General features: G+C 42.9%; 1 protein-coding gene across 5 annotated transcripts in view; it reads right to left on the reverse strand.

Moving 5' to 3' along the window:
• ADAM9 (ADAM metallopeptidase domain 9) overlaps window positions 1-13162 on the reverse strand; it is a 47903-nt gene that overhangs the window by 19930 nt on the left and 14811 nt on the right. For 4 of the 5 annotated variants that reach the window (XM_073325455.1, XM_073325456.1, XM_073325457.1 and 1 more), the window contains exons 2-8: window positions 10721-10818; window positions 9602-9666; window positions 8327-8405; window positions 5027-5103; window positions 3917-4106; window positions 1052-1117; window positions 437-508 (exon numbers count right to left, since the gene is read on the reverse strand). In XM_073325455.1, the coding sequence (XP_073181556.1) occupies window positions 437-508; window positions 1052-1117; window positions 3917-4106; window positions 5027-5103; window positions 8327-8405; window positions 9602-9666; window positions 10721-10818 (647 nt within the window). Of the gene's footprint in view, window positions 1-436; window positions 509-1051; window positions 1118-3916; window positions 4107-5026; window positions 5104-6088; window positions 6111-8326; window positions 8406-9601; window positions 9667-10720; window positions 10819-13162 lie in introns of those variants that run through there. The other variant, XM_073325459.1, reaches the window with a different exon arrangement.

The following is a 13162-nucleotide window of genomic DNA, read 5'->3' on the forward strand; positions in this document are numbered from 1 at the left end:
TGGGGAAATCGGAACTCCAAGTGGTCCTTTTCCTGAATCTTTGTCTAAATCACTTGGTGGTGGCAGCAATACCGTCCAAAGACAAGAAAAGGATTTGTGCCTTGTGGAAGTTTTTAACCTAAGCTGCCAGAAATGAGCTTAGGGGGTCTTTCATGCAGGTCCCCACATCTGTACTCCAGAGTTCAAAGGGGGGGGAACCCTGACAAACGGTAACTCCAAGGGAGGAGTGCTTCCCACTGAATCATCAACATCACTTCCAATAGGACACTGGATTTCCCTTGTTCATTCACTTACTAACCAGGTCCTGACCCTGCTTAGCAGGATTCTGACAAGATAACAGACCAAGGTGGTCAGTTTATAAAATTAAATACTTAAGTTGCAAGGCTACAACATTCAATAATATTGCCAATTTAGACACAGTATAGCTTTAACTTACACTATCCAGGTAATTTGCTAGATGCACCATCTCTTCTCTCACAGCAGTTTCACTCCTACCCAATAGTTCATACTGCAATATAAAGAGATTTATTAATGGAAATAAGACGTGATTGACATGATTATAAGACACAAGAGGAAGAACAACATATTTTAAGTATTATTGTCAGGCTCCAAGTTTCATGTTTGGAAGATAAAGCCTGGAACTGCTGTCAGAAAAAAAGCACCAGAAGAGGGCAAACTAGTAGGCAGCACATTTACAGATGGAGTCAGATCATCATCTGTTCAAGAGAGGCAGAACAGGAAGGGAAATATTCTCCTTTGACCATTAGGATCCTTGACTGTAAAGCTCTGACCCTCTGAGGTTTTACTGTATATCCTATTTTGCAATGGTAGTAACATTGTATATATTTGAATTGTCTAGGTTATGTCTGGTATTGTCCTTTAATAAATCCATTTGTAATAATGAGGGCTGAAAGTACGTTTTAGTACAAAAAGGTACATTATTACTCTGCCTTAAAACGTTTTATAATTATTTGGGGTGTGGGTGTTTAAGTTACTTCTGAGCCCTCCACCATAAGCAAAGAACTAAGGAAAAACCAATATATAATCCTACCCTTTCTTTGTCCACAACTATGAACAGCTCCACATATCTTGTCTGGGGCAGTATAGCTCTTTTCCTCTGCAAACAGGAAGAAAAAAAACACATTTTCTTTGTAGTCAACAAGTTCATCTGTATAAACAAAGTGAGCTCATCCTAATCCATGCTCATATTTCACACTCAGTAAAACAAGTGCTTTACGAATGTAATCATAGAATCATAGAAGATTAGGGTTGGAAGAGACCTCAGAAGGTCAACTAGTCCCACCTGCTGCTCAAAGCAGGACCAACCCCTACTAAACCATCCCAGCCAGGGCTTTGTCAAGCCAGGGCTTAAAAACCTCGAAGGATGGAGATTCCACCACCTTCCTAAGTAACCCATTCCAGTGCTTCACCACCCTTCTAGTGAAATAGTTTTTCCTAATATCCAACCTAGACCTCCCCCACTGCAACTTGAGACCATTGCTCCTTGTTCCGTCATCTACTACCACTGAGAACAGCCGAGCTCCATCCTCTTTGGAACCCCCACTTCAGGTAGTTGAAGGCTGTTATCAAATCCCCCCTCATGCTTCTTTTCTGCAGACTAAATAATCCCAGTTCCCTCAGGCTCTCCTCGTAAGTCATGTGCCCCAGCCCCCTAATCATTTTCGTTGCCCTCTGCTGGACTCTCTCCAATTTGTCCACATCCTTTCTGTACTGAAGGGCCCAAAACTGGGTGCAATACTCCAGATGTGGCCTCAAATCTCTTCCCTTGATCTGCTGGCAATGCTCCTATTAATGCAGCCCAATATGCCGTTAGCCTTCTTAGCAACAAGGGCACACTGTTGACTCATATCCAGCTTCTCATCCACTGTAATCCCCATGTCCTTTTCTGCAGAACTGCCGCTTAGCCAGTCGGTCCCCAGCCTGTGGCAGAGCATGGAATTCTTCCGTCCTAAGTGCAGAACTCTGCACTTGTCCTTGTTGAACCTCATCAGATTTCTTTTGGCCCAATCCAATTTGTCTAGGTCACTCTGGACCCTATCCCTACCCTCCAGCGTATCTACCTCTCCCCGAAGCTTAGCGTCATCCGCGAACTTGCGGAGGGTGTAATCCATCCCATCATCTAGATCATTAATGAAAATGTTGGCCCCAGGACCAACCCCAGGGCATTCCACTTGATACCAGCTGCCAACTAACATCAAGCCATTGATTGCTACCCATTGAGCCTGCTGATCGAGCCAGCTTTCTATCCACCTTATAGTCCATTCATCCAATCCATACTTTTTTAACTTGCTGGCAAGAATACTGTGGGAGACTGTATCAAAAGCTTCGCTAAAGTCAAAATAGATCATGTCCACCGCTTTCCCCATATCCACAGAGCCAGTTATCTCATCATAGAAGGCAATCAGGTTGGTCAGCCATAACTTGCCCTGGGTGAATCCATGCTGACTGTTCCTGATCACCTTCTTCTCCTCCAAGTGCTTCAAAATGGATTCCTTGAGGACCTGCCCCATGATTTTTCCAGGGACTGAGGCTGTAGTTCCCCAGATTCTCCTCCTTCCCTTTTTTTAAAGATGGGCACTATATTTGCCTTTTTCCAATCATCCGGGACCTCCCCCTATCGCCACGAGTTTTCAAAGATAATGGCCAATGGCTCCGCAATCACATCAGCCTACTCCCTCAGCATCCTCGGATGCATGCATCCAGCCCGATGGACTTGTGCATGTCCATCTTTTCTAAATAGTCCTTAACCTGTTCTTTCACCGCTGAGGGCTGCTCACCCCTCCCCATACTGTGCTGCCCAGTACAGCAATCTGGGATCTGAACTTGGCAGATGTGGTCACTAAGTTGCCTCTCCCATTCAGTAAGAGTCCCACACTTTCCCTGACCTTCTTCTTGTTGCTAACATACCTGTAGAAACCCTTGTTACCCTTCACATCCCTTGTTAGCTGCAACTCCAATTGTGCTTTGGCCTTCCTGATTACACCCCTGCATGCTCAAGCAATATTTTTATACTCCTCCCTAGTCATCTGTCCAAGTTTCCACTTCTTGTAAGCTTCCTTTCCGTGTTTAAGCTCACCAAAGATTTCTTTGTTAAGCCAAGCTGGTCACCTGCCATGTTTGCTATTCTTTCTGCACATCCAAAACACACCCAAAAGACAAAGCCAACTAAAAAAACATCATGCAAAGTAATAATTGCTCTGCACATGTTTTTGACTAAAGACTGGCCACATAACCAGTAAGTCCTGCTAAATTTTTAAAGTAAGGGGTTTTTTTTATTCCCATTCATGTTTTTTTAGAAAGGCAACACATATTTCTCTGCAGATTAAGCAGGGAAAATGGCAGTAGCTGTGATAAATACTAACTGTTAGTAGCTGCTAACAAATGCTGTAAAGAGAACAAACATACATGTTTTTCACATGCCTCACACATTTTATCGCTCCCATCTTTTTAGTCAAATTTAAACTAAGTGAAACAAGAAACCCCGAACAAACTTTGTTACACCATTCTCATAACCATCAAAGTAACAGTCCCAGTTTCAGCAAGGCCAATGCCATTCTAGCTTCTGACACAGAACTCTGTTGATGAGCCTCAATCCGGACAGCCGCATTCCTGCCCTCATCATCCCCTGTCATGCAGCTCTGTCAACAAACCTCAATCTCTCCTACAGCAACCTTGCTACTTCTTTTGTACGAATACAACCTGGAGGAAACTGTAACCGTTTTGTTCAGATATGAAAGAGCTATGGAGTTCTTACAGCAGGTAGAAAAATGCCTGTCAGAATCCTCAACTGTAGTCACCTCTGAGAGAAACCTGATACACCATTTCTGTCTTATTAGTTGAACAGTCATAAAAGCAATTCCAAATTGCAGTGTAGAGAAGACACTAGAATACTCACTCGCAGCAACTGAGTCATGCTGGGAGGGTGCTCATCCTCTGTGTGTTCTCTTTCAGGGTCTGTGTTGTTAACTCCACACATCATGGGCTCCTTCTTCACATTCTCCATTCGATATATAATGTGTTTGAGGCCAGAGGAGGACTCCATCGGCTCAATTCCATACGTGACATTTTCCACTTGCAGCAGTCCCCTAACAATCGGATGAATACACATTACTGCCAAGCAACTACTAGACTAAATGCAGAGGCTGCCGTTATCCAGACGTTTGGGAAGGATGGAGGAGGGAACAACAAACATATTACAGAAAGAAATATAGAATAAAAGCTTGGCCCCACTCCTATAGACGCTTGTGTGCTGTGCTTAACTTTAAGCATGCAAGCAGCCTCATGACTTCAGTGGAACAACCCACGTGTGTCATATTAAGCATATTCATAAGAGTTTGCAGTATCGGGGCCTTAATCACAGACTCTGAAAACAGAAATGTTTCAGTTCAGTTAATGTTGCCAAAGCAGTAAAGAGCAGTGATGTGAATGTCAATAATAGACAAATCAAGAAAATCCTAAGGGTGCTGAAATTACCTCAAGTCAAAGATTTTTTCAAATTAAAGTTGATCATAAAACACTTTAAGTGTCAAGTCTCAGTAAAATTGCTAATCAAGATTTTATTTAAAAACTCCCTAACACTAAATAATTGCATACAATACAAAAATGATCATTTAAATTAACTTTCTATACAAGGTTGTAAAAATACTAAGAACAGATGCAACAATTCCTGTTGGATTTACTGATGGCTGAACAGTGAAGTCAGTTGTTTTGGAGGGGTGGGGAGAAATTCTGGATTGGAATTTTTGAGGACAAACGGTTATAGTCCCACCAATCAAATAATTTTGTCTTAATCAAAGTATTTGTTCGTTTTGTATCAACAAAAGACTGCAAAAACATGATGGTATTAATTAAACACAATACTCTCATGCAGCCCAGCACCAACAGATGAAATACAGTTTGGCTCAAAACTAATTAAGTCAAAGGGAGAATAATATTCTGTTTCAGAGAACTGAATTATAACAATGCATAGTTGTGATAACTACATACACAAGAAGAGTTCTGTTACCTGAGTCCAAAGCAAGTGCTAACAGTTACGATGGAATCTGGTATCCCCTCCACATATCCCTGATAATGGCAGTGATCCTAAGGGAAAAAATAAAGAAATGAATTATGTATTATTTCTATACATACACAATGCAACTGACTACAACTGCTGCTGCTATTGTTCACCTTGCTGCACTAATGGTAGGAAGAGATCTCCTTCCCTAGCCTGAAGAAATGCGTGCATGGGATGGTACCATACATGTGTTTATCCTCCACATAGGTAAACATGGGGAATTATTAATCTAAGTACCAGGCGCTCTAGGACTCTTGTATTATTATTAAACACAATGAAAGCCAGCCTCCTTGTACCATAACTGCAGGTCCATTTCACAGCCCAACAGGACCAGCAATTCAGCACTACTGAATTGTCTAAGGGCACATGTACACTTAAAACACTACAGCAGTGTAGTGACACCAGGGTAGCACCTCAGTGTAGACACCACGTACAATTCTCCTGTCAGTGTAGGCAGGGCTTAAATTCATCTGGAGCCATGTGGAGCAGAGCTCCGGTAAAGATTTTCAACCCCCCTGGAGTTTTCATGGCATGGGGAGGGCTCTGGGAAATACTCTATGAGAATTTAAGCCCTGGGTGTAGGTAATCTACCTCCGCAAGAGGCAGCAGCAGCTAGGTTGATGGAAGAATTCTTCCATCGACCTAGCGCAATCTCCACAGGGACTTTGGTCAGCTTAAATACGCCACTCAGCCGTGTGGATTTTTCACACCCCTGAGCAACATAGTTATGGCAATCTAATTTTCTAGTGCAGACCAGGCTAAATCCCACCCTATTCGCTCGCTTACCTGAACAGTAGCAAATATATTCTTAGGCCTGGCGGCCTCCACTAGAAAATTACATCAGCATAACTACATCACTATGGGGTGCGAAAAATCCATCCTCTAAGCGGAGTGGTTAAGCCAACCTAAGTCCCTGTGTAGACAGCGCTAGGTTGACAAAAGAATTCTTCTGTCAAACTAGATACCACACCTCAAAGAAGTGGATTAGCTACACTGATGGGAGAATCCTACCTGTCAGTGTAAGTAGTGTCTACACCAGTGGTTTTCCATCTATGTCCTCTAGACTCCTTGGGGTCTGCAGATGAGGTCTAACATCTCCACAGGGGCCCGCGTCTCCATCTGAAATTTTTTAGGAGTGTGCAAACGAAAAAAGATTGAAAACCACCTGAAACACTACAGAGGCACAATCACAGTGGCACAGCTGTGCTGCTGTGGAGTTTTAAGATTTTACAGGTCTGTCTACACTGAAGTCTACTCTCCTAATGTATGTTCTAGTATTACTCAACCAGGCTCAGATAAACCGTCTGTGAACAGTCTCTGGACTTGAAGCTGAGTTGTCCAACTTCAACGTTGTTTGTTCTCCTCTTCCCACCCTACCCCCCATAAATATTTTAAGCTCAACCCAGTGAGCAGGGCTTAAATTCTCCCCGAGTATTTCCTGGAGCCCCAGGGCACCGAGACTCCTGCAGGTTTGAAAATATTTACTGGAGCTCCGCTCTGGTCAGCTCCAGCTGAATTTAAGCCCTGCCAGTGAGCCATTCAGCCTTCCAGGAACGAATTTTGCATGATACACCCTTTGGCTTGTTTATAGCCTCTCTCTGGCTAGAGCGAGGTAAACATCTGCTATTACTGCCAATGGACAGACACTCTGTGCTGCCTAAACACGCCTCAACCAGCCCTGACGAGGCACTGTCAGGAAAACAGAACAATGCCAGATGAAAGCCATTATCCACTCAAGCTTGACTTCCAAAGAGATCCCAGGACAAGACACAAAACGATCCATTCTAATGCAGCAATTCCATCCCCTGGGAGCAAAACATGTGGTTTCACAGCCCACTAAATACACAAGATTTACATCACACCCCCATCACAAAAACCCATACAGAAGCATGTCCAACATGCTCTGTACTCTACCTGGCCCGGTTTTGTAAATTATCCTCGGGGGCAAGTACAAGGCAAATGCATTTCATTCTGTGCCACACAGAATGTTCACTGCATTGCAGCTGTAGCTCTAAGGTTCTCTAGCAGACATATTTTTGGAGATCACTGTAGTTGTCAGGCAGCTGAAATCATTTGTTCTTTGGCCTGGTGCCTTACAAAGTTCTTAAAGCATGTAATAATCCCCCAGAGCAACAGGGCTTGTCATAGCCGCTGGCTGAACTAAAGCCTCGCTATAAGCACAAACTGTGTTCCTCCTCAGATTCAAGTACCTGCCTTTCCATAGAAAGGAAAAGGGGGGGAAAAACCCTAAACACTCAGTTGCTCCATTTCCAAGCAAGAGATACTGTGCATCACACCAGACACACAAACAACAGAGCAGACTTATTTTAAACAAGGGGAGGGTGGAGAAAGTAAAATGTGCATATATTTGTTATGACATGAGGCACCATTTGTGTTTGTTCCATGAAACCAGTTAATCATTCTTTGAAAATGTAATGTCTAATGGCCATGTGGTGAAGCAAGGGGGGTGGAAGCTGTCGCAGCAGCAGCTTGCCCGTATGGGGAGAAGAGTTGTGCACACTTTTTCTAGTTAAGCAGTTCTGATTATAATCCAGGGACCACTAGTGCTATAGGATCCCAAACATTTAATGATCCAAGCAGTTGGGGGAGGAGTATGGCTAAGAGGGAGACGGTCCATGGAAGTCATTATATTCTATATCTGGTTTTATACTGCGTCAAAATGCCATAAAGAGTTGTATCTGAGAGTCACTAAAGTGAACCCCCAACAGGGTGTTTTGCCCCCCTTGATTGCTCTGACACCTGACAGACAGGACTAACGCCCTGCAAGGGGAGGTGGCATTCAGCGAACAATAGAAATATTACGTTGCTCTTGTATTTACAGTTTTGAAACACCAGTATAACCAGAATATAATCAGAAAAGACGCTCAGTGGCTAATCAAAACAACTATTTCCTTTTTTAATTAAAAAAATTAAGATTTAAAAAAAAAACCCACACACAAACAGGAAAAATTCAGTTTTTTAAATAAAACATGAGCGCACACCCACCCACCTGCCTACCCTCCCACCCATCACAGAAAAGTGTGATTTTTCTACTGTTACGTGCAAGCGGCCAAATTCAAGGCATCTTCCCAGATGAGGAGTGAAATGCGTTGTGCATTTTACAGATTAGAACCTACTCCTTTAGAAGACGCTCCAGTCAGTTTCGTAATACATTACTCTTTAGTAATGCAGCTGTATGAAGTTCTAATCGCCCTGCTTCAACAAGGACACAAAAGAAAGAAAACCCACCTGCATGTCCGGATTTTCAGACTGCAACTTCCCTTCCTCGCTGTAGGTATACACTGTGAAATCTTTGGGTAAAAATTCTCTGAAAAAAGGAGGGGAGGGGAGAAATACAAAAATGTTGATGCAACAAGAAAACAAAGATCCTCATCAATAGTGGCAGTATTGAAAAATCTGTATTGAAATAAGGAAACTGATATAAAAAAAAAACCAAACCCACGAACCATTGAGGAATTATGCAGTTACTAGGATCTATTCCTCTATGTAACTATACTATGGCAAAACTCAAGGTACTGAAATAGGATATTTAATGCAAGAATCTACCACCTCCTCAGGGATGAAACACAAAAAGACAAGAGGAAACATCAAAACAGAGCTAAATGCTCACTAGCTGGAAGGCAGGGAATAGAAAAGTGCAGCAGTCAGAGGCCAACTGGCTGCAGCTGGCTTCTCTATCTCCAGTTTTGGAGGAAAGCATATTGGGAAATATTTTTTTAAAGGGTGACCCAGTACTGAATTCAGAGATGGCCAAGCAGCCAGAAAGCAGAGAAGTCAAATTCCCATGCTTCTGAGGACCAGGGATCTGATGAATGACAGCCCGAGACCCCACAGCCTAGTGAATTTGACCACATTGTCTCTTTTGTTTATTATTACAACATGTTGATTATGAGGAAGATCAACTTTAAAAAAAACACACTTTTGACTGATTTTAACCTATTGTTATTACTAGTAACCCTTAAAATCACTGTACAAGGACTAGAGAAAAAAAAATCTCTATGTTCAGTGTGTGTTTACTCTGAACATTATAGCATTGTGTGTATAGCCAGATTCCTCATTTGTGTGGACCTTTAGCACAGCAACTAGGGAGAGAATTTAAAAATAAAACTGCAGAAGTCACAAGCCAGCAGCTAAAAAAGGTAGGTGTTTTGTTTGTTTCTTTGAAGTGAGATCATGTCCTTTTAATCCCTGCCCAGATCCCTTTTGGGCAAGTCACTTCCTGTACTTGAGACTGATCATCAAAGCAGCTCAGAAAAATGTTTAGTTGGTACCCTACTGTGGGGAGGTGGGAGGGAGGGAGAGTTAGTCCACTTTCAACTGTTTTCCTTTACAGGTTTAACAGAGCCAGTGTGCAAACACCACCTCCAGGACTGAAAACAGCATGTTACCTGGAAACAGCATCCAGAACTGGAAACAGCATGTACAAATCTAATGCAGTTGATAGGAAGTGAATAATCCCAGGGCAGAGTTACCAGAAGTCAGAGGGAAAGACGAGTCACTTACTTGTTTTTTTCTAGGTGAATTATATGTTTCCTTCCCTCTACGTGAATGACATATGACACCTTGTCCTGAGCACAAAAAAGAGAACACTTACACATTGTACTAACAAAAACACTCTCTCAGCCACCATCCAAACCCTGGGGTAAACATCACCCACATGCCCAGTTACTCTATATGTGCCACTAATGTCACCGCCATCAGCCCTGCCATTAAGACCTTATATTCAACTGCTATAACTCAGCCGTGAGGGTTTACTTAAGGTCATCACTATGCACGTTCATTCTTAGTTCAGATACATTTAGTTCCCAAACACCCGTGAGGCAAATTACTGCCTGCCTTGGCCATTTCTACACCCACAAAACCCAAGGGACTAAGCTAATAAAGAAATTCCCATTCTTTTTCATTTTGCTGATTTCAGACTGCAGGCATAAACAAAATACCGGTGATCCTATTATGTCACATGACACTCCAGACACAAATCCCAGCGTGGTTCTAACTCACTCATTTCAAAATTAGCTTTCTGCGTTTAATTATTCCACCAATAGCATGATCCTAAGTCTCCTGGAAAGAAGCTTAGTGCTTTTCATATAATCTCCTCAGCTGGGAAAGGACAATGTGGTTTTTATTACTGCATCCTTCCGCATGTATGTTCTGGTCATTCATGGCCTATTCTCTCCACTGCCTGGTACTATCCCAGTAGGTTTGGATTTGTTTATTTAAAGGGACAGTTCAAATTCACTTGTGACTACATTAATTATCTCAACATGAGCAAGCACTGGCTTACCACCGCAGTCAGCTGCAAGTCATCTGTGATACAGCATCATGCTGTGGTCACAGAAATCCTGTTAATCCCAACAAAGTGACAGTCAGTTTAAGCCTCGAGTGCCTTAAAGTGCACAGACTCTGTCCTACTCTGGGCAAGTTACATGGCTTGATGGGTCTACAACACACTAACCACCATCATCTGAAAGCCAGCACAATGTCTTCCATATGTTGTGGGAGGCTGAATACTTGAAATCTTTTGCAGTTACATTGTTCAGGGGATGGACTAACTGAATTTAGAGCCAACTTTAGACGAACCTGATTCAGAAGCAGAGAATGATTTTAAACACTTCCAAGTACCTGTACTGAGGAGGAATTGGAGGCCGCTCGCTGCTCTCTTGTTAACCTCTGTGGATGTATAATTTCATAGGAAGACAAATGAGAGGTCTGCTGGAAACCTAAAAAAGAAAAAGCAAATGCCACCACATTCATGTCACTAAGGAAATAAAACAGACAGACCATGCTCGTGGAACAAAACAACTTCTCTTTGAAAGAATGGTCCACGGGTTAAGGTGCAAGTTTGGGATTTGAGAGACCCAGATTCAATTCCCTACTCTGCCACAGACTCCCAGAGTGACCTAATACAAGTCACTTAGCCTCTCTGTGCCTCAGTTATCCATTGGTAGAATTAGGACAATAGCACTGCCCTACCTCTCCTGGGTGTTAAGAGGATAGACACATTGTTAGGTGTTCAGATACTACAGTAATGGGAGCCATATAAGTACTGTAATAAATGAAGTAGGGGATAGCTCCCTTTTATGAACACCCAGCCAGCCAGTTAGCTGTAAAATCCCTCTTGATGTCTGTTCTCTGCTTGCTTTACCTGTAAAAGGTTAACAAACCCACAGGTAAAAGAAAAGGAGTGGGCACCTGACCAAAAGAGCCAATGGGAAGGCTAGAATTTTTTAAAATGGGGAAAGAAACTTGTCATGTTAAAAGAACAGGAGTACTTGTGGCACCTTAGAGACTAACCAATTTATCTGAGCATAAGCTTTCATGAGCTACAGCTCACTTCATTGGATGCATGCAGTGGAAAATACAGTGGGGAGATTTTATATACATAGAGAACATGAAACAATGGGCGTTACCATGCACTCTGTAACAAGAGTGATCAAGTAAGGTGAGCTATTACCAGCAGGAGAGCGGATGGGGGGGGCGGGGGGAGGAGGAGAACCTTTTGTAGTGATAATCAAGGTGCGCCATTTCCAGCAGTTGACAAGAACGTCTGAGGAAGAGCGGGGGGTGGGGGAGGGACACATGGGGAAATAGGTTTCAGAGTAGCAGCCATGTTAGTCTGTATCCGCAAAAAGAAAAGGAGTACTTGTGGCACCTTAGCAAAATACCAAATTTATTTTAGCATAAGCTTTCCTGAGCTACAGCTCACTTCATCGGATGCTCAAAAAAATTTGTTAGTCTCTAAGGTGCCAAAAGTACTCCTTTTCTTTTTTCATGGGGAAATAGTTTTACTTTGTGTAATGACCCATCCACTCCCAGTCTCTATTCAAGCCTAAGTTAATTGTATCCAGTTTGCAAATTAATTCCAATTGAGCAGTCTCTCCTTGGAGTCTGGTTTTGAAGTTTTTTTGTTGAAGAATTGCCGCTTTTAGGTCTGTAATCAAGTGACCAGAGAGATTGAAGTGTTCTCCAACTGGTTTTTGAATGTTATCATTCTTGACATCTGATTTGTGTCCATTTAGTCTTTTACATAGAGACTGTCTGATTTGGCCAATGTACATGGCAGAGGGGCATTGCTGGCACAGATCACATTGGTAGATGTGCAGGTGAACGAGCCCCTGATAGTGTGGCTGATGTGATTAGGCCCTATGATGGTGTCTCCTGAATAGATATGTGGACACAGTTGGCAACGGGCTTTGTTGCAAGGATAGGTTCCTGGGTTAGTGGTTCTGTTGTGTGGCGTGTGGTTGCTGGTGAGTATTTGCTTCACGTTGGGGGGCTGTCTGTAAGCAAGGACTACCCTGTCTCCCAAGATCTGTGAGACTGATGGGTCGTCCTTCAGGATAGGTTGTAGATCCTTGATGATATATTGGAAAGGTTTTAGTTGGGGGCTGAAGGTGATGGCTAGTTGCGTTCTGTTATTTTCTTTGTTGGGCCTGTCCTGTAGTAGGTAACTTCTGGGTACTCTTCTGGCTCTGTCAATCTGTTTCTTCACTTCAGCAGGTGGGTACTGTAGTTGTAAGAATGCTTGATAGAGATCTTGTAGGTGTTTGTCTCTGTCTGAGGGGTTGGAGCAAATGTGGTTGTATCATAGAGCTTGGCTGTAGACAATGGATCGTGTGGTGTGGTCTGGATGAAAGCTGGAGGCATGTAGGTAGGCATAGCGGTCAGTAGGTTTCCGGTATAGGGTGGTGTTTATGTGACCATCGCTTATTAGCACCGTAGTGTCCAGGAAAGTGGATCTCTTGTGTGGACTGGTCCAGGCTGAGGTTGATGGTGGGATGGAAATTGTTGAAATCATGGTGGAATTCCTCAAGGGCTTCTTTTCCATGGGGCCAGATGATGATAATGTCATCAATATAGTGCAAGTAGAGTAGGGGCATTAGGGGAGGAGAGCTGAGGAAGCGTTGTTCTAAGTCAGCCATAAAAATGTTGGCATACTGTGGGGCCATGCGGGTACCCATAGCAGTGCCGCTGATTTGAAGGTATACTTTGTCTCCAAATGTGAAATAGTTATGGGTGAGGACAAAGTCACAAAGTTCAGCCACCAGGTTAGCCGTGACATTA

The sequence above is a fragment of the Lepidochelys kempii genome, chromosome 26 (genome assembly GCF_965140265.1).
Source record: "Lepidochelys kempii isolate rLepKem1 chromosome 26, rLepKem1.hap2, whole genome shotgun sequence".
Lineage (NCBI taxonomy): Eukaryota > Metazoa > Chordata > Testudines > Cheloniidae > Lepidochelys > Lepidochelys kempii.